Source organism: Carcharodon carcharias, chromosome 7, assembly GCF_017639515.1.
Source record: "Carcharodon carcharias isolate sCarCar2 chromosome 7, sCarCar2.pri, whole genome shotgun sequence".
Classification (NCBI taxonomy): Eukaryota; Metazoa; Chordata; class Chondrichthyes; order Lamniformes; family Lamnidae; genus Carcharodon; species Carcharodon carcharias.
The window spans coordinates 12,228,864-12,251,177 of record NC_054473.1 but is presented as its reverse complement, the minus strand read 5'-3'; the positions used below and the strand labels follow the sequence as shown (position 1 = coordinate 12,251,177).

The following is a 22,314-nucleotide window of genomic DNA, read 5'->3' as shown; positions in this document are numbered from 1 at the left end:
CCCTCGTTCGACTGCCACGCCATCGCCTCGCCGCTTCGTCACGCCGGGCACCCCATGTTTAAAGTCCAGCGGCGCGCACACCCTTCGGGGCTTTCAGCCGCCGGGACAGCTGCACAGAAGGCAGGGCGGCCTCGAAAGGCAAAAAGACCGCAGCCCCCAGGTTTAGTGACGCGTCCCTCGAGCTGTGGAGGCCGGTCGTGATGTCCCCTAACCCCGCTCTGGCCGCAGGAGGAGCAGCGGCATCACCAATCCAGCATGGTGGCAGCGGGGGGGGGGGGGGGGGGGGGGGGGGGGTCGGCGCCAATGCCCTGCAAAAGAGGACGGCCACCCAGTGCCGCTAAAGGACGAATGGTCTCATCTGTTCCACCAGGGTGACTCACTCTTCTCATCACTCTCAACTCACACACTCTCAAACCCTTCACCCATCCACAGGGGTCCTCGCACCTCAGGGGACATCATCACTAACTCTCACTCACACCCTCACGTCTCCATCAGGCTCATATCCTCCCGAGCTCACGCCCTCATTCCTGTCACAACACAAAACAAAGATAGCTGGAAAAACTCAGCAGGTCTGACAGCATCTGCGGAGAGGAACACAGATAACGTTTCGAGTCTGTCTGACTCTTCAACAGAACTGAGGAAATATAGAAATGAGGTGAAATATAAGGGGGGGGTGGGACAGGTAGAGCTGGATAGAGGGCCAGTGATAGGTGGAGTCAAAGAGATTGCCAAAAGATGTCACAGACAAAAGGACATAGGGGTGTTGACGGTAGTGATATTAGCTAAGAATTGTGCTAATGGGGACATTAAGGGTAGCAAGCATTCCTGTCCATGGCTCCACTCACCACACAAACATTCCACGCGGTGCCATGTGTCCTGCTCACACTCTCCCCATCTGTTTTCATGCAGGAGAAGCTGGCTCACATCAGCAGGGAGAGGTCCCACACCAAAGGGTGCGGTGGGGGGGGGGGGGGGGTGGTGGTGGTGCGGTGTTGTGTGGAGTGGCCCACATTAGACCCCTCACTCACTTTGAGGAGCGTGCCATCGTGTTGACCGACGAGGATGTGGACTGTGCCGGATGTGACGAGTGGAGTCCCACAGGGGTCTGTGCTGGGGCCTCAACTTTTTACGATTTACATCAATGACTTAGATGAGGGGAGTGAAGACATGGTAGCTAAATTTGCAGATGACACAAAGATAGGTAGGAAAGTATGTTGTGTAGAGGGCATGAGGAGGTTGCAGATGGATATAGATAGGTTGGGTGAGTGGGCAAAGATCTGGAAAATGGAGTTTAATGTGGGAAAATGTGAAGTTGTTCACTTTGGCAGGAAGAACAAAAGCAGAGTGTTAAATGGAGAACAGCTGCATAATTCTGAGGTGCAGAGGGATCTAGGTGTTCTCTTGCATGACTCACAAAAAGTTAGTGTGCAGGTGCAGCAAGTAATTAAGAAGGCTAATGGAATGCTATCCTTTATTACGAGAGGGATTGAACATAAAAGTAAGGATGTTATGCTTCAGTTATACAGGGCATTGATGAGACTGCACCTCGAATACTGTGTGCAGTTTTGGTTTCCTTATTTAAGGAAGGATGTAAATGTATTGGAGACGGTTCAAAGGAGGTTTACTAGATTGATACCTGGAATGAGTGAGTTGTCTTATGAGGAAAGGTTGGACAGACTGGGCTTGTTTCCACTGGAGTTTAGAAGAGTGAGGGGTGATTTCATTGAAGTATACAAGATCCTGAATGACCTTGACAAGGTGGATGTCGAAAGGATGTTTCCTCTTGTGGGTGAGTCCAGAACTAGGGGGCACTGTTTTAGGACAGAGATGACAAGAAATGTTTTCTCAGAGGGTTGTGTGACTTTGGAACTCTCTGCCTCAGAAGGTGGTGGAGGCGGAGTCACTGAAGAATTTTAAGGCAGAAGTAGATAGGTCCTTGTTAGGCAAGGGAATCAGAGGGAATGTAGGAATCGAAACACAAGATATCAGCCATGATCTTATTGAATGGCGAAGCAGGCTTGGGGGGTCAAACGGTCTACTCCTGTTCCTATTTCTTATGTTCTTATGCCTGCAGCAACGGTGAGGTCAGTGATGAACACCGTCCTGAGGATCATCCCTCTCTCAACACAACTGTGAGTGCTCTCTCTCCTGCTTTTGACTCTGTTGCCACGCACTAATTATCTCTAATTTGGTTCACAGGGAGCTCTGCCAAGTGACCGACAACCTCAGCCAGCCAGTCCCTCAGCTCCGTCCAGGTCCTCACCTCCAGCCAAGAGGACACCTCCTCCATTGAAAAGTTGGAAATAAGCAGCCTGGAAGACCCATCACAGCGCTTACCCCAACCCTGCACCAGTGCAGAGACACACACCTCGGTGGGACCTAGATCTACAGCAGGCCCGGGTTCACAATCTTGTGGTCACTGTACGCATACGTGTCTGCAGCAGGAGGAGGCAGGTTCAGCCGAGCTCCCTGTCACTCGGAGGGCTGCTGGGGAAGAGGCATCTGTGAGGTCCGAGTCAGATGACGAACCTCTGAATTCAGCCTTCCAACTCATCCTGGAGAGTCAGCTGGAAGCCCTCAACAGAGTGGCATGAGAGTCGGAAGAGTGCGTCTGCCTGCTCTCTACTGAAGTGGTACTAACGTGTGCATGTGGAGGTCTCCATGGGCAGAATGACGGATGCTATGGAGACCCTGGTCCAGTAGAAGGCAGAGATGTGCACAGACCTGCACTCCATCGCGGGAGCCACGGGTGAGTTCCTGCAGTGACAATACAAGAGGGAAATGGAGCACCTCCACATCCCTCCAGGTGCTCCTTCCCCTCAAGGAGTCAGGCCAGGGTCCTCGGGCACATGAGGAGGAGGAGGACGAGGGGCAAGTGGAAACCCCTGGGTCACCCACTCAGGAATCTCAGAGACTCTTCTCTCCTGCTGAGTCCCCTTCACATGTGACCCCCTCAACCTCGTCCTCTGTCACCTCAATGGGAGCGGCCGGCCAACGAGTGATGCCGGAGGAGGAAGTGTGCGTGTGTGTGTGGGAGGGCCTTTGGGAGTCTCATACGAGCACTCTCCTAAACACACGGATCCTTCCCATGTCTCATTCATCTCGGTGTCCTGAGCATTTTCAATGCCGCCTGCTGGGGTTCTCTTTCAGTTGACCATCTGAGCCGACCTGCATCGCCAATGATCACACCCCCATGCAGCACCTGATGTCACCCACCACGACTCTCATTTCACTTTCCATTTGGACAGCATGGTGCTAATTCAATTTCATTTTCGCTCTCTTATCCTGTACGCTTCTCCTCCAGTCACCCATTTCTCTCCCCCATCACAGTTGACCCCCCCTTGCATCACCTTCCACCTCCCCTCTGTGACCTACCAGCCACAAGCCTTTCCCTTCAGGATGTCCAGGTGAACATGAACGTTCCCTGTCTTCCTGAAAATCCCACCCCCATCCATATTCACCTCCGCGACCTCCTCCTTCCCATCCTCAGGGTGTGTGTCTGTCTCCGGGTCCCCACCAACCACCCTCGCCGTCCCTTCCATCGCTGCCATCGGACCCTCACTCTCCCATCCCATTGCCTCACTTTGCCCTCGGTCATTCTCACCGGTCCCTCCTACCACCCCAACCTCACTTTGGTCCCCTTGCACATTCATCTGGACGTGCCCCTCTCCAGACCCCTTCCCCACCCCGGACCCCATCCCTCTGGGAACCCCCACTTAGTCCTCCCACTGCCACCTCCCCCACCCCACTTAGTCTCTCCCCCTTCCGACACCCTTAATCCTTCCCCCCCCCCCCAACTCCTTCCTCAAGCCTTACCTCTTCCTGCAGCCTTACTCCTTCATCCTTCCTGACTCCCTCAGGCAACCTCACTGCTTCCTCTATCCTTCCTCCACACACATTCCCTCCCCTCTCCACACTCCTTCCTCCCCCCACCCCCCCCCAGACTCCTCCTCCCCCCCCCACTCCCCCATCCCCCGCCCCACCTCCCCCCAGACTCCTTCCCCTCTCCGCACACCTTCCTGCCCTGGACTCCCTCCCTTCCCCCCTCTGAACTCCTTCCCTTACATCTTCCTACCCTCCCTTCCCAGCTGCCAACTTCTCCATTAGCCCCTCCTCCCCTGTACTCCCTCCCACCCACAACCTTACTCCACCTGACACCTTCATTCCTCCCCAAAAACCTCACCCCCGACACCTTCATTCCCCCCCCTCCCAATCTCAACCCAACACCCTCATACACCCCCTCCCAATCTCAACCCGCCCGACACCCTCATACACCCCCTCCCAATCTCAACCCGCCCGACACCCTCATACACCCCCTCCCAATCTCAACCCGCCCGACACCCTCATACACCCCCTCCCAATCTCAACCCGCCCGACACCCTCATACACCCCCTCCCAATCTCAACCCGCCCGACACCCTCATACACCCCCTCCCAATCTCAACCCGCCCGACACCCTCATACACCCCCTCCCAATCTCAACCCGCCCGACACCCTCATACACCCCCTCCCAATCTCAACCCGCCCGACACCCTCATACACCCCCTCCCAATCTCAACCCACCCGACACCCTCATACACCCCCTCCCAATCTCAACCCACCCGACACCCTCATACACCCCCTCCCAATCTCAACCCACCCGACACCCTCATACACCCCCTCCCAATCTCAACCCACCCGACACCCTCATACACCCCCTCCCAATCTCAACCCACCCATCTACATTCCCCCCTCTCCCAATCTTGACCTACCGACATCTACATTCCCCCCTTTCCCAATCTCGACCTACCCGACACCTACATTTCCCCCCTCCCAACCTCACCCCCTGACACCTCTTCCTCTGCCAACCGATCCTGGACCTTCCTCTCCCACCACCTCGACCATCATCTGTTGTGAGCCTCAAAAGGAGACTTTCCAACTTCCATGCGCTGCTTCATGGTGGAGCCACGTCCATGAGAATCCACCCAGCAGGCCATGGACATGCGTCCAGTGTGTCGCTGCTGCCAGGCTCCAGCATCATCTGCTCCTCGGGTAACCACAATGGGAGCAAGGCCCTGGCGGTAAATCCCGACTTCTGCACGTCACACGTGTCAAGACATGTTCTGCATCGGCGTGTTTTCCCGGCGACCCAGGCGGACAATCCAGCAGGGGGCGGGAATGAGTCTGGCGGGCTGGCCTTATAACGATATGCTGATGCATTATAACGAGGTTCTCGATGTCTGATGGTAGGGAACGTGGCCTGTCATCGATGGGCTGAGCGGACGACTGCAAACTGGTTTCACGACGTTGTGAAACCAATTTCTGGCCTTCTCGCCATCTTGTCCACTCACACCACCGAACATGCCCAATGCCAATGGGCACGGACGATTCCGCCCATGGTTGCTAAATTTACTGGTGGCACAAAGATAGTTAGGATAGTAAGAGGGCATAAGGAGGCTACAAAGGGATACAGAGGGTTAAGTGAGTGGGTAAAGATTTGGCAAACGGAATATAATGTGGGAAATTGTCCATTTTGGCAGGAAGATTAAAAAAGCATTATCTAAATGGTGAGAGATTGCAGAGCTCCGAGATGCAGAGGGATCTACAAATTGCAAAAGGCTAGTATGCAGGTAGTACAAATAATTAGGAAAGCTAATAGAATGTTATCGTTTATTACGAGGGCAATTGATTAGAAAAGTAAGGAGGTTATACTTCAGTTATATTGCCTTGGTGAGACCACATCTGGAGTACTATGTACATTATCGATCTCCTTACTTAAGGAAGGACGTAAATGCATTGGAAGCAGTTCAGAGAAGGTTTACCAGACTAATACCTGCATTGGACGAGTTGTCTTTTGTGGAAAGGTTGGACAGACTAGGCTTGTATCCACTGGAGTTTAGAAGAGTAAGAGGTGACTTGATTGAAACATATAATATCTTGGTGGGGGGGGGGTGGGGGGAGGTCTTGACAGGGTCAATGTGGCGAGGATGTTTCCTCTTGTGGGAGGATCTCATACTAAGGGTCATAATAAGGGGTTGCCCATTGAGGGCAGAGATGAGGAAAAGTCTTTTCTTTCAGAAGGGGAGATATATATAATAGAAAAAGAGTGAGCCACCAATTGAAATCTCACCAAGTACAAACTGAACATCGAGTTCACAGCCTGTTTCCTACTGACCCTGTGCATAAGGGATGCAGTTGGTTCAACAACAGCTTGCATTAATATAGTGCTTATATCGTTTAATACAGGTGAAGACCTACAAAACGCTTGTTGTCAAATTTCTATATTTAACCAATTCCATTATCCCATTCACCTCTCCCCTGCCATCCCCATCTCACCATCCTTGACCCAAACACGCAGGCAGCAGTACCTGGGCTGACTTCTTAAAGTCTTCTAATTAAAATTCAGCAGGATTGCTTACGCCCAAACTAAACATAGGGGCAGCGCTGACTCACAAAGTGGAACAGGGTCTCTGCTTCCACTCTGGAGGGTGGGATGGGATGGAGCGGTGATACCTTACTGGGTCAGCTCCAGACGATCCGGGCTTTAAGCGAGCTGTCAGACATCGCTAAGGGGAAATCTAGATAATACTCACATATACTCGTTTCCCAGCTACTGTACTTTACCACCGCCGGGGTGGGGGGTGGGGGAGAGAACCGGGGGCATGGAGGGGTGGGGGTTGGGTGTTAAGAGGAAACAAGAGTAAAATGTGACACCAAATCGAAGGAGGAGTCAAGGGGTCATTCGGACAAGTGGACAAGTGACTAAAAGTTTGGTCAAAGCTTATGTTTTAAGGAGCGTCTTAAAAAAAAAGGTAGAGATATTTAGTGGGGGAATTCTGAAATTAAGAGTCTAATGGTGACCACGAAACCATTGTCAATTGCCGTAAAAACCCATCTGGGTTGGCAATCTGCCTTTAGGGAAGGAAATCTGCTGTCCTTACCTGGTCTGGCCCTACATGTAACTCCAATGCCCTCTGAATCAGCCTGGCAAGCTACTGCGTTCTCAAGGGCTACTTAGGACGGGCTTCAAATGCCGGCCTAGCCAGCGACGCCCACATCCCACAAACGAACGAGGGAAAAAAATACTGAAGCTGTTGCCACCAAAGGCACAGCAACTAAAACTGAGGATGCTCAACAGCCCCAGTCTAAGAGGAGCGCAGATATTTCAGAGACGGTTGTGGGGGCTGGGGGAGATCACAGTGGGAGTGGCCATGGAAAGATTGAAAACAAGGATGAGAATTTTAAAATCAAAACATTGCCAACGTGGGAGAGAGCGAGCGTGCAGGGGTAATAGGGAAACAAGACTTGCTGCGAGTTAAGACAAGAGCAGCAGGGCTGTGGATGAGCTCTGACGGAGAAGATTTTGAATGGCAAAAGCTTTGGACCGAAACATCAGAGTACAGATCAATTTTACAGAAAGCAAGCCAGTTAAAACCTCCACCTTTTTTATATTTATTCTTTGGTCGTTTGGTAGTACGGAACTTGAGCACTGCTGAAGAGAGATGTTTTTTGTCGAAGCTTTTCATCTTGCGCTCATCATGACAATTTGCAAGAAAACCAAATGTAAAGGGGGACAACAATCTATGCTGAATGAGAAGTGCATGCTGATTGGTTGGCAAGTGGACTCTGATTGGTAGTGGCGTTACCATGGAGAATGCACCAGTTGCTGGTGACTGACAGTTAACTGCCAAGCATTGTTTGAAAATTAAACCAGGCAGCTCGACTCTGATTGGTCAAGGCATTTGTCCTGAGGAATAAACCAGTGAATGGCTGTCACTTATTTTGTTTAGCTGAAACGGATGCAGTGTATGTAAATGTTCTTTCTGTCTGTAAAGGACAGGTCCCTGTGTAATCCAGTACACGCAAACGCACCACACTGAGCCCGGCTGACAATCTTAAATTGGTTGCCAGCGTAATTCTTGGCACGCCGAGGATTATTTAGCATGCGTTGTCCTATCGCGGCATCACATCTAACGTTGGACACTGTTTTTGAATTTTGCAAACACCGGCTGATTGGGTGCGGTCTGTTATCTTGCTCGTTGCGAACAGAGGCTGGGACATGCTGTTTGATAAGATCTGCCAGTCTTCGAGATGTACAGCCTACTACATGCTGCCACTGAAATTCACATACCACATTAACTCATTTGTGTGATAGGCAGGACGGCTTTTTGGCTTGATGGTAGCATCCTGTTACGCCACTCGTGTTGCTCCTGCATAGTGGGTTTTACGACAATTGATAATAGTCATCATGGTCACCCTTACTGAGGCTAGAATTCAAAATTTTACTAATTGAATCTAAATGTCGCCATGGTGGGATTTGAACCTGTGTCCCCACAGCATCAGACTGGGCCTCTGGATTACTAGCCCAGTGACATTATCACTGCGCCACCATCTCCCCACTTGCCTGACCTGGAAACGACTGCGAGTTAACAAAAGCCAGGCTAAAGGAACTTGCACCAGCCGTTAGCATTCACAATTGACTTCAGCTCCTAATCAGATCAGTTTGCAAACAGGACACTTCATGCCTCAAATAAAATTCTACATTGCTTCCATGTTTCAAGAGTTTCTTTTTACATATTGGGTCTAGAAGGGATTTTTGATTAATTTAGATTTGAGAATACACAAGATAATTAATAACCAGTACATTAGAGATTAATATACATGTAAAGGGACTGCCCGGAGCTATATAGTACTGAACCAGAGACTAGATCATTTCTAGTTTCTGGTCTGCGCAGAATTAACTGGTCTGGGGCTCAGGTTACAGTTGTCGCAAAATACTTTTCAAGCTGCAGTGCTTGGGCAGACATACCAACGGAGGGATGACAGAACTCGACCCTCCCCTTCGCACCGAAAAAATCTCTTGGTTTTTTTTTTCCCAAGGTTTTAACGTTCAACAAATGTGGCTGCTCCCTTTACATACCTGTCGTGGATCCAGTCCATAGCTTTGGAAGCCTCCACTGTGATGATGGTGTATGTGTAAAGCGCCTCTCCACCACACGGAGGTCTCCAGCAGTCAAAGAGCCCCGCCATGGTGAGCAGCCGTCGACCCTTCCACTCCTCGCCATCTACCTGAAACAACAACACACGGGTGTTAACCTTCCGGTGACTTGGTAAATCTGCACAAGGTGGGCAGGAAAAAGAACACAGAGAGAGAGGCACTGGATACAAGAGCAGGGAAGTTGTGCTGAACCTTGATCCCAAACTCTGGTTAGGACACACCTAGAGCATTGCACCCAGTTCTGGTCACCACACTTCAGGGAGGACGTGAGGGTCCTTGCAAAGGTGCGGAGGACGTTTACCAGAACGGTTCCAGGGATGAGGGATTTTAGCTACAAGGTTAGGTTGGAGAAGCTGGGGTTATCCTCCTCGAAGCAAAGGAGATCGAGGGGAGATTTTCTAGAGGTGTACAAGATTATGAGAGGTTTAGATAAGGTAGGCAAAGAAAAGTCGTTCCCATTGGCTGATGATACAAGGACTGGGGGTCACAGATTAAGTTTTGGGGCAAGTAATATGCAGGTGATATGAGGAAGACTGTTTTTTTAAAAAAAAATGCAGCAAGTGATAATGACCAGAGCTCGCTGTACACGAGGGCGGTGGAAGCAGAGACAATGAATGATTTCAAAAGGAAACTGGATGGGCACACGAGGGAAATAAAACTTGCAGGGTTATTGGGATAGGGCGAGGGAATGGGACTGACTGGATTGCTCGACGCAGGGTTAACATGGACCCAACCAACATCTTCCATGCTATAATGACTCTATTAAGACAAGAGGCAGCGTGTGGGATCTTGCTCTGTACTAAAATGGCTGCTGCGCTTTCAACCAGGACAGCGGTCCAGTGTAACCTACGGCATATGAATCTGCTTCCAGGAACTATAGCTGGCAATTTTTAAACGTATAATTTTTCTCTTTTATTTTCACAAGGAGAATATCGCTTAAAAAAAAAAATCAGGAAATAATACCATTCCCACCCCACAGCTGCATAAAGCCAACGTGGGTCAGGTTACTGCGCGGTCCAAATAGAGCAACTCTCCCCAGTTACTCTGTGCTTTAGCCATGACAGAATTGCACCCATTCTGATATCGGAGAGACAGTTTGCTCACTGCCGACTCGTTTCATTTCTGGGGGATTCGGTTGGTAGGTAGGTAGGTCAGGTGTTTCTCACGTGTCGGTGTGGACACAATGGGCTGAAGGGCCTCTTCTGCACTGTGCGATTCCGTGGAGATAATTCAATTTAATGGAAAGATAGGGCAGAAAAGGGACATCCTGATTTGCAAATCACACCACGTAGCGCAGTCATGGATCAAACCATACAGTGAGGGGAAGGTGTTCGGAGGAGAGGCAGTCTTTAAACAAGTTGGATTTCCATATGTCCACATGAATCACGGGCAGGTAATAGTGACAACAATTTTTATTCGCTGTTTCCACAAGTCTTCTCTCCCTCTTTGGCTAATTAAATACATTGAGCTAATCACAGATCCCTCTCCTACACTCTGATTATCCTCTTGGAAACATGCTGACGTGGGAGCAATCACCATCAGAACTCCATTAATTTAATCAAGTAAAATAACTGATTCAGGGTTAAAAGCCGATTGCTGGGGACACACTCAGCAGAATTAAATAATTTATAAAAAGATAGGGTAAGAGAGGCCAGGGCAAATCAATGCCTCCCTGCCTTTGGCAATGTTTGTTTTGTGGTAATGGAGATTATTAGAGCAAGAATTATATTTTGAACACGTAGTGGGGTCGAGCACCGGTCATAAACGAAACTGGCCGCTTGGGCCCCTCCCCGAGGTTGTCATCCCGTTATGGGAGAAGCTCATCAACTTCCCTTGGGACAAAAGGGTGCACTGGTCTGTGCCATGGTGCTGAATCTCTTGCTTTAGGGAGGGCAGTCAGGTGCTAGTGCGCCTCCGCATCCAGACAGCCCCTTCATGCCTTCAGACGCTGCAGAAATATCTGTACGTGGAACCTCTTCTCAAATGACGTGCACCAGCTAAACGGCCTCGATTATGACACACACATCCTGTTTATAAGCCTGGGGGGAGGGCGAGGTGGGGGTCTCCGTGCCTTCTTGCAGAAGCTGCCTTTTACCAGTCGGTCAGGGGAAGAACCCACACCTCCACCAGTCTGGCGTCGTGTGGCTGACAGGAGGGACAGCGTGGGCCGCCAACGTGACCAGAGTCAGGGACACATTGGATGACGAAGGAGTGGGCCACATGTCGACAGAAGAACAGACACGACACAGGCGTCCCCGGGTAGTGCCAGGCATCGAGAACCTTAAAAGCGCAACGCCAGGCCCCGACTGCACTGCTGGGCCAAAGGCCGGTGCAGCACTCTTGCCTGAGCTGAACCCCGTTCGGATGGACTTTCTCATCCAGTGCCAGGCTGCGCCCCCCCCGAAACTGGACGGACACATTTACTCCCTCAGGGTTCCAAAGTACTCCTACCCCAGAGCCTGGCTCCCTATTTATCCCTCAACCAACATCACTTACAAAGAAACGGACAGGCGACCTGGTCATTGTCACAAGGCTATCTGCGGGAATCTGCCGTGCGCAAATTGGCTGCTGCATTCCCTGCAGCGGACTATACTTCAGAGTTACCTGAACTGGCTACAAGAGAGGCTTGGGACGTTCTGGGATTGTAAAAGGCCCGACAGAAACGCAAGCTCCTTCTTACCTCCTCTTTCTCGCAGGTCTGTGGGAAGTAGATGAAGTAGGGCTGCTTTTCACCAAAATGCCTCTGCCACTCATAGAATCCATCAGCCAACACCACACAGCGCTGCCCTTTAATGAAAGGATCCTGTTGAAGAACAGGTTAAGATGGTAAAAATAAAAAACTGCGGATGCTGGAAATCCAAAACAAAAAACAGAAACAGAAATACCTGGAAAAATTCAGCAGGTCTGGCAGCATCGGCAGAGGAGAGCACAGTTGACGTTTTGAGTCCTCATGACCCTTCAACAGAACCTAGTTCTGTTGAAGGGTCATGAGGACTCAAAACGTCAACTGTGCTCTTCTCCGCCGATGCTGCCAGACCTGCTGAGTTTTTCCAGGTTAAGATGGTTACAGGTGTCGTACAGCTGAGGCTGCGCAGCCTGGATCCAAACGCCCTGATTTCGAAGACACTTCTGAAGTTTCTGTTTCGGGACCTGCAATATTCTCGTTTCAACTTTCAAAGAGGGGGTTTCCCATAATTACAGCACAGAAGGAGGCCATTCAGCCCTTTGTGACTGTGCTGGCTTGCCAGAGGAGCGATTAACCTACTGCCAATCCCTAGCCTTACCCCCACCCCCCACCCCCCGCCTCCAATATCCCTTTATTCTTCCTGTTCAGATAATGATACAATTTCCTTTTTAAATGCCTCAGTTGACCCTGACTCCACCACACTCTCAGGCAGTGCATTCCAGATCCCAGCTGCTCACTGTGTGAAGAAGCTTTTCCTCATGTCACCGCTGCTTCTTTTGACAACTACCTTAAATCTTATGTCCAAGGTTCCTTAGACAGTACCTTTCAAATACACAACCACTACCATTTAGAAGGACAAAGACAGCTGATAGATGGGAACACCACCACCTTGAAGTTTCTCCTCCAAGCCACTCACCATCCTGACTTGGAAATATATCGCAGTTCCTTCACTGCCGCTGGGTCAAAATCCTGGAACTCCCTTCCTAACAGCACTCTGGGTGTACCTACGCCACGTGTACCGCAGCGGTTTAAGAAAGCAGCTCACCGCCACCTTCTCAAGGGCAACTAGGGGTGGGCAATAAATAAATGCTGGCCCAGCCAGCGACACCCACATCCCTTAAACGAATAAAAAAAAAACAATGCGAACGGGTTCTCCCTATCTAATCTGTCCGGAACCCACCCGATCTCCTCGCAACCTTATCTCCTCCGAGGAATTGAGTCCCAATTTAGAATGTAGAACTCACTAACCATCAGCAGCAGTTGAGGTGAACAACATATACGAATTTCAGGGGAAGCTGGATAAACACGAGGGATGTTTGGAGCATAAGCAGCAGCCTGGCCCGAATGGCCTGTTTCTCAGTGATACGTAATCCAGTTAGTTGTCTGGCACAATGATAATGAACTTAGGGAGAGATGGTGGCATGGTGATAATGTCACCAGACCAGCAACGCAAAGGTAAAAACAAAAAACTGCGGCTGCTGGAAATCCAAAACAAAAGCAGAATTACCTGGAAAAATTTAGTAACGCAAAGGCCCAGGTTAACGCTCTGCAGACATGGGTTCACATCCCACCACAGCAGCTGACGGAATTTAAATTCAATTAATAAATCTGGAATGTACGGCTAGCTATCATTAATGGCAAATGCGGTCATGACCATGATCGTATAAACCCGACTGGTTGACCAATGTCCTTTAGGGAGGGAAATCTGCCATCCTTATCTGGCCTGGCCTACACGTGACTCCAGACCCACAGCAATTCAATTCAAGGGCAATTAAGGATGGGCAACAAATACTCGTCCTGCCAGCGCACACTCACATCCCATGAAAGAATACCAAAAAAAAAGATTATTGGGGGTAGATCATCGGTGAGTGTTTACTGAAGGTCACACCTTATACGAATTCTTCTGCATCATCCCATCACTGCGACAGTTACTGGTGTTGTACTGCATTTTCTTGGGATCACTCTCCCGAAACCAGGATGGAATGAGACCCCAACGCATGGCCGCCAGGATAGGCTCTGCACTCTCCGCATCCTGTCAACACAAACAGAAAGAAAGAGTCAGTCGGCCAGATAAAACGGGTCCTGCCCCCATCTTCAGTGCGGGCTCAGTCCCTGCCCCGGGTTGGGGTTCCTGATGGAAAGAGCACACGAGCTGATTCTGGATGACAACAAGTTCGGATTTGGCCCTGCAGCAGCTGAAAAAAAAAAAAGAGGTGCTAACACCCACTATCCAAACACACAATGAAGGTACGTGTTACAGTGCAGCTGGGACCTGTACAACTGCAGCATCTCACGTTAAGGGTACTGAACTAGCAAACTCAGATCGCGGTGTCCAAATCCCACCATAGAAAATCATGAGAACGAACCCGGTAAATTGAGTGGGAAAGCACACAGTCGCCTCCTCTTGACCTACTATAAGGACTTCACCTGCAGCAAGACCCAAACATTAACGTCTCTGGGTGGAGTGAGGAGGGGGGGGTGGGGGGGTGGGACCACTGCGCTGAAGGTGTACAGACGCAGCCCTGTCAACGCCAGGCACTGGAACCTCTGCAGCTCATGCCGAGAGCCCTCCGGGCCTTTGCACCATCCGCCCAGCTCAGGTCAAGTGTGTGAAGGAGCACTCAACACTCGGCTGGATGGGCGCAGGTATAAGAACACACGAGAAGCTCGTGTTATGACACAGCAGATGGTAAATGCTGAGCTGCTCAGATCCCAGACGTAAACTTGAAACAACTGTTACAACTAATTTTCAATTATGTATGTTTCAAGATGTGGGCTTGGAATTCAGGAATAATAAGGCCACTGAGTCCTAGGAGGTTTTTATACAACTAACTTAAACATTTATTAATAGAAAGAGAAGATTGTAAGAACATAAATATGTCTACAAATTACCGCTACAATATCTTTTAAATCCCCTCGTTAATCTGATTCCCAGTTATACCTTCATTAAGGCAACGGTAAGACACATTGATTTTAAAAGACCCAGGCAAAGTAAGCGATGCCCTGAAGAGTCGAATTCAAAGTGAGTTCTCTCCACTTCAGTCCCTGGGGGCAGCAGGTTGGTGCATACAGGCTGCAGGCTTTTCACACTTGTTGAATCTTAAAGCTGCATACCCTTACACAGCAGCCTTCAGATTTTCCCCTTTGAGTGCAAATTCCCATTGTTTCTCTGTCTTCCTGATAATAAAAACCTCTCTGAGCACTAAGTTTTACCAGTAATCTTTGGGAAAAATAAACACACTGTTTCTAAACTTCACCTGGCCCAGGTGACGCATTTTACTCCTCCTCTGAAAACAATCTAGTCTGATTTAAAAATGCAAATGTCCTTTTATACCTTACATTCTAAACTTCCCCCATGTTTACATCAAAGCCTTCAGACCAGCTGCCTTTAATCCAATTAAGTCACACACACACACTCTACTATTACTCTATTTTGCAATAAATTCCAATAACCATAAAACCATAAGACATAGGAGCAGAAATTAGGCCATTCGGCCAATCGAGTCTGCTCCGCCATTCAAGCATGGCTGATAAGTTTCTCAACCCCATTCTCCCGCCTTCTCCCTGTAACCTTTGATCCCCTTACCAATCAAGAACATTATGAGAATTATATCTTCCTGACACTTGTCAGCACCTAGGAGGTAGCAGTTTATTTTGGTGTCCCTGCCACCCCACCCAATGTCCCATCTTACAGGGCACGTTGCGACAGCGCACCGAGTTCACTTCAACAGCATCTCCCTTCACCCCGCAGCCTCTAACACCAAGAGCGGCAAGTAGAACAATGACATTGGAACCCTACCGCCTCAGAGCTCCCCTCCTTGTCACACGCCATCCTGACATGCACCATATTGTTGGGCCAATATCCTGCAACTCCCTAATACTGTGTGGGAGCACCATCAATAAGGAGCCATCACCTTCTCACGGGAACGGGCCAAAGTTGGGGCCTTGCCAGAACGAGAAAAAAAATAAGCTCACCGAACCTGACGGAAGGTCCTGATCACCCTGAAAGGTTAAGCGCGGAGTTATTCAGCCCGGCCTGCTGAATATGCCAAGCATTTTCTGTTTTTATTTCAGACTTCCAGTGCCTGCAATGTTTTGCTTTTGTAGTTGTGTTTAATTCCCAGTCAGGTGAGCCTGGGAATGCACCCCTGCCAGTGCACTTGGAACTACGCACTAGTCAGTACCTGAGGAACTGTACCCCAGCAAGGAAAAGAAACGTGGCAGAAAGTAACACGTCTGATTTCCTCTCCCCACTGCCCGGAAGTTCTTTTCACTTTGGATTGAATGCAAGGGGTGGGGGGGGGGGGGTGCAATGACTCAATTTACTGTCATCGGCACAAATAAAATCAAATAAATTGTAAAAGTCTTTCCATTCCCCGAGCGCTAAGAAACACATTAGATAAACCGGGACAGGAATTACTTTGTGAAAGTGTTTTCTGGACACCAGCACCGGGCTGTTAGAATGCGGGCATCTGTTGAACGAGGGCTTGTACTTGTCTCGGTCCCCGTCTCTCCATTCAGGGTCCCTTCTCCTCCCTTGCCCATCGCGATAGGCACAGGCACGTCTGATCTGATCGGCAGCCAGCGAGCACGCAGTGCGCCCACACATGTCGGCCACGAGTAGCACTTGGTACAAACCCTTAGACTTTAAGCCTGTAAAAGAGATTGGACAAGTTCAAATTAATCACGTTCAGGTTACTATTATGCCACAGCATGAGTGAAGAGTGCATTCTAATCGCAAAATTCAGACTGCTTTATAATGTTATCTTGGGCCCTTTGAGTGCATCTAAAGGTTGATGATCAACATCCACATAAAACTCTTCATCATCTTAATTCAGGGCGTGCCATGAAAAGTTGGAAGAAACGGGCTTCAGGTCTAGTAAGCAGCGACGGAGGGAGGTGAGGGAATCCGGCAGTGTCGAGCCCCTGAGAAGAGGTGGGGTCGGGGGAGGAGACGACGACGCTCCCTGTCCCTATTTCAAAGCATCCAGGATGAAATCACATCGGATCGCAAACTTGGAGGGAAACAAAGATTAAAGCTCTAAACTATAATTCAGCGAAAATCAGCAAGGAAAGTGATTTCGAAACCAGTGCAAAAGTTTCCCAACTTTTTCCCACCAGGAAAATGATGTTCAATTTGCTGGAAAACGGCAGGTTTGGGCAACATGGATTGAAGGTTATCGTACTTTCCATCCATCTCTGCACCCCCACACCCCCATTATAAAAACTGAATTACACGCATCCTTAAAGTGCAAATGAGCAACAACTTCCACTTACTGTTCTGTCCTACAATATAATCATTGTGAGGGGGCCTATAAAGTGCTCCCACCAGCATTTTCTGACTCTTGCTATTCCTCATCTCCACCCATACTGATTCTAATCCATGATCTTCTGAGCCAAGGTCCTCCCTCCCTCACGTCCTTATGTCGTCCTTCATTATCAGGGCTACCCCTCCTCCTTTTCCATTTTATCTGTCTTTTTTTAAAATACTGCGCACCCTGGAATATTTATTTCCCAACCTTGAGCACATTGTAACCACGTCTCTGTGATGGCAATTAGATCTAAGGCATCATTTGTGCCACTAGCTCATCTACCTTATTGTGGGTGCTCCGCACATTCAAATAGAAAAAACCTTTAATTTCATTTTTTTTAAAAAATCGCTATCCCTGCATAGGCCTCACTCACTGATGCACAATTACCGTTAAACTGCCTGTCTCTTCTTGTCCCGCTCTGTTTGTTTTTATCCGTGTCGCTACACTGTTCTACTGTCTCGACTTTTCTCTTTGGGTTCCTAAATCCACCTTCACCTGAATTCTCCTCACCGATAGGGGAGCCGGTGGTGTAGTGATATTGTCACTGGACTGGCAATTCAAAGACCCAGGGTAATGCTCTGGGGACTTGGGTTCGAACCCCACCGTGGCAGAGAGCAGAATTTGAATTCAATTAAAATCTGGAATTAAAAGTCTAACGACGACTTTTATTATCATAAAAGCCCATCTGGGAAATCTGCCACCTACATTTGACGGTTAAATGCCCAATGAGAAAGGGCAATTAGGGATGGGCAGTAAACGTCGGCCTAGCCAACGACACCCACATCCTGTGAATGAATAAAAGTTTAAGGTCCTATTCCAAAGTCCCAGTTATACAAATCACGAGGACACTGGTCCCATCCCAATGGAGCGACTCTCTTTTTCCTGGAGCGCTGGTTCCTGTGCCCCATGAATCAAAGCTCCTTCTTCCCAAGCCACTCTTTGAGCCAAGTCTCTAATCTGTTTGACCCTATGCCAATTAGCATGTGGACTTAGGTACCAATTTAGGGATGATTACCTTTGATCTTCTGCATATTGGTTTAGATCCCCCCCTCCCCCACCAACTCTTCAAACTCACTTGCAGGACATCATTCCAAGTTCTACCTGTGTCACTGGTCCCTACATGGGCTACAACAACTGGATCTTCCCCCTCCCACTCCATAAACAGGGGACATAGGTTCAGGGTTGAGAGGTGGGAGGTCCAGAGGGGATTCGAAGGGGAATTCTTTCACCGAGAAGGTGTTGGGGATCTGGAGCTCAGCGCCTGAAAGGGTGGTAGAGGCAGGAATGCTCATTAACATTTAAAAAAAGTCAGACGGGCTCTCGAAGTGACCGACAGCAACTGTGAGCGGAGAGCTGGAACGCGGGCACGGGCTGGAGGGGTACTTGTCAGCTGCAGACACAAAGGCCCGATTGCCTCCTTCCACGTTGTCAACTTCTACGTCTTCGGCTACAGGATGCGAGGGGGGTATTTTTGACATGAAGTCTGCAGATTTTAGCCCTTTGAAAAATGCACCTGCAGTCTGGCAGAAAGCTACACAGATGAGGGGAGTTGTAGCTTCGATATCCGGTCTACCCACCGCAGCGACAGCTGGTCTCAGCCCTGGTGGCAAGACAGAGGCATGGTAGCTGACCTCAGTGCCCTTCTGGAGAGAAGGGAGGTGGGGGGGGGCGGGGGGGAGTCTCCATCAGCATCTCCTCACTCCTGATCCCCACAAATGAGCCCTGATAGGCAATCTGTGTATGCACATTGGGTGAGAACAGAATAAAGTTTGGCAATGACAGCGTACATTAGAATAGCAAATGAATGAAAAACAACTATTTTGAGCATAGGAGCCTGCGGCAAGAACCACCACCTACAGAGGAGAGGAAACTGAGAAACAAATAGAAAGGCAGCAGTCAGAATGAAACTAGCAATTTACAAATGTTTCTGAAAAACACTATCGCAGATTAGCATGCACTTTCTCAAAAAAAAACACAGACTACTCAGCACCCACTTTGTGTGATTTTTCTAAAATAAAACGTTCCAACAGCTTAAATTTACGCCGGGCACCACCGAACATCCTAAAAGTCAGTCAGTGAGCAAACACGAATCACAGATTTACACCGGGCTTCACTTTCTTTACCCACCCTTCATAACCAAATTGCGCGAGAGAGAGAAAAATAAAAACCAGCGTCTCCATATTGGACCAAAACAGCTCAGAAGCTTTTTTTTTTCAATATAACACGAAAGCAAAATACTGCGGATGCTGGAAATCTGAAATAAAAACAGAAAGTTAATGTTTCTGGTCGGTCTGAGCGCTCTGAAGAAGGGTCATACAGGCTCAAAACGTTAACTCTGTCGATGCCGCCAGACCTGCTGAGTTTTTCCAGCATTTCCTGGAAATGCTGGGGGTTATTTTTTTTAAATTTCAGAAAACTTTTGGCCAGCGTTAAGAAAATGATCTGTTTGGATATCAACTACTCCCCCGCAAAACATGTCCACACACAATTTATGATTAACTTCAATCTCTGGCTCCACTGTCAAGAGGGCACACCACACAAATGAACAGCAATAGCAACTTACTGATACAGCACGTTTAACATAAAACGTCCCAAGGCGCTTCACAGGAGTACTGCGAAACACATGCATAAGTGACACCAGCCACATGGGAGAAATTAACTGGTCAAAAGCTTGGTCAAAGGGGGCAGGTTTCAACAAGGGTATCTTTAGAGGAGGAATGAAACCCACTGGTTTCTTGCACATCTCTTCTCCTAGGGCCTTACTACTTCTTACTACCCCCCCCCCCCCACCCTTCCCCACTCCTCCCTCACTCCCATTCCCATTCCCCAATAGGAAACATTGCTCCATACCTCCTTTAAAACAAAGTTGAACATTCTTGCTCAGACTTGCAATTTAAAGCGGTACTGACCGGGTTCACAATTCAGTGGATGCAACAGAGAGAATCTGAGCATGAACAAGTTCACTAAAGAGAACCATCTCTCTCTCTCTCTGTGTGTTCCTTCCACTCTTTCCACCCCACCCCACCACACACACACACACACACACGTCATTCCCAAGTGTTCCCATTTCCCGCCTTCAGCCGCCAATGGACACATTCCCCACCCCCCCCGCAACTCGTTACATTTCCCCAGCCTAGGGACACACACCTGAGCTGAGCGCCTGTTGTTACATTGTCGCCGCTCGGCTGGAGGACGCCGGCCCCACGTGACACCGACCTCTGACGCGCAGACGTTTCATCGCCTCCGCCGCGGGCGCGTGCCGTCATCGCCCCGCCTCTCTCCCCTCCCCGTGCCCCCGCCGGCCCCGCCCGGTCGCCATGTTGGTGAGGTCAGTTGGCTCTTTCTCTCTGGTACCATGTCCCTTTGGCTTCTTCATGGCAAACCCCTTGCCCTGGGGCGTCCCTCTTCTCTGATTTCCCTCTTGTGTTTATTTATCAATGCTTTTATGCTTCACGTCTCCTCCCCCCCCCCCCACCTTTCTCCTCATTTATTTATTAGCCATGAAGGACAGAATTTGACTTTAAGTGGAGCTCCCCCCCCCCCCACCCCAAGACCCTCAAGATGTCCCAAAGCACTTTTAGCCACTTTTAGTTTTGAAGGGCAGTCCCCATGGTCATGTGGGCAAGCCGAGCAGCCAATCTGTGCACAGGGTTGGCCAGCCCTCCAGGATTGGCCTGGAGTCTCCAGGAGCAGAAGATAGAGCCCTGGAGAAAAATAATTGGGACATTAATTTTTTGGGGGGGGGCGTCAGTTTCTTTGAACGTTTCTTTTTACCAGATATAAAAATATTGGAAACGGAGGTGGAGGGGTGGGGGGGGCGGGGAGGCTGTTTGGCCGACAGTCAATCATCGTCCCAATTGGCTGATGAGTCTTTTTGCTTCACAGTTGACGTTGGAAGGCAGTGTGTCCCGAGGATGGATGTGTTGACCGACTAATGGCTGCAGCATGGGGGCAAGTCATGCGACGAAACCTCCAGGAGTACATTTAATCACAGTTGGCAATCCTATTTGTGCACAGTATGATCCCACCATCAGGAAGAATAAATGGAAGTCAGTTTATCAAATTCGCTTGTCTGTTCATTCACCCGACCCTCACCACATCTCTCTGTGCCTCTACAAACCTTCTTGAAGCTCACACCTTTGGTCATCTTTCAGCCACCTTGTCTAATCACCAGAAAGAAATCAGTTTTGGCAGTTAGCTAACATGCAAGTACTCAAAAGGGTTAATCTGCAGTTTCAGTGATTTCATTTCCTTGTCAATTGCCCCTTCCTTTATGTATTTCTATTCAACATTTTTATGCACTTTAAAAAATTGCTATGTGATAACCTGGAGTACTGTGACTGCTCATCAAACACACAACTCGTCGGAATCACATTCTCCCTCCAGATTAAGTGGCCTGCCCGCGGGTAATTAGACCGGCCTGATTCATGACCCAGGTATAAGTGGTTGTAACTGGGGAGCTTCACTCACCACTCCGAGGTTTTTACACGCAGCGTTCACCCACCTTCGGCCTTGCTGCCGCCATAACTCAGGGCTGGCCCTGACTCGACACGAAGGTTGCTCAGTATCAAAGGGAAGTGGGGTGGAGCAGAGGCAGTAGGCAGAGGCACGACTGGAAGGTCGGGGGTGGGGGGGTGGATGTTAGCCGGACAAGGCAGGGGAGGGGCTGGGAGGCAGAGACATGATCGGAAGTGGACGTGAGGAACCCGGGACGGAAGGAGTGCACACAGACTCGCGACTCGTGGAGTTGGATGAAGAGCGGGGAGAAGTGTCTGTCAGCCCTGGGACTGGGGCCATGTTGTCGGGGTTAGAAATCAAAGGGAGCCCTGGGGCTGTGCAGGCCATGGTACAGGGCTGAGCATGGCACACATGCCCTGGTCCTGGTCCATGCAGGGGGGAGTCCTGCCTGGGCACTGTTGGCTGTGCACAGCATGATGTATGGGGCATGGTCAGTCCTTCATAGTTGAGGTCCTGGGGTGGGTGGTTCGTCACTCGGCTCCAGAGTGTAAGTGATGGCGGAGGGGGGCATCTGCACCCTGTAACTGGGGAATTGGTAAGTCGGAGGGTGGGGGGGTACTCGAAGGCTTCATGGAGAGGGGACCGTCTACATCACAGTGCATATGGCCTCAAGATGGGGAGAGGTGAGGTCTATATGGGGCATTGGGACATTGACAGTAAACGGTTTGGGCAAAACATGGATGTCGACAACAGTGGCAATTGGCTCCAGGGTTAAAGGGGGATGCAGGGGAGTGACCGGAGAGATAGGAGGGATTTGGATAGTAACAGGGAGAGCTTGGAAGCTGGTCTCAAAATGGAAGTTTAGCACCATCATGTCAACAG

General features: G+C 49.6%; 1 protein-coding gene across 2 annotated transcripts in view; it reads right to left on the bottom strand.

The window, feature by feature from the left end:
- The window catches only part of hmces (5-hydroxymethylcytosine binding, ES cell specific), a 32,133-nt gene extending 11,923 nt beyond the window's left edge, over window positions 1-20,210 (bottom strand). For both annotated transcript variants that reach the window (XM_041191935.1, XM_041191936.1), the window contains exons 1-5: window positions 20,122-20,210; window positions 16,083-16,315; window positions 13,551-13,694; window positions 11,657-11,779; window positions 8,899-9,047 (exon numbers count right to left, since the gene is read on the bottom strand). In XM_041191935.1, the coding sequence (XP_041047869.1) occupies window positions 8,899-9,047; window positions 11,657-11,779; window positions 13,551-13,694; window positions 16,083-16,271 (605 nt within the window). In that variant the 5' untranslated portion in view covers window positions 16,272-16,315; window positions 20,122-20,210. The remainder of the gene's footprint in view (window positions 1-8,898; window positions 9,048-11,656; window positions 11,780-13,550; window positions 13,695-16,082; window positions 16,316-20,121) is intronic.
- Between the last annotated feature and the right edge of the window lie 2,104 nt (window positions 20,211-22,314).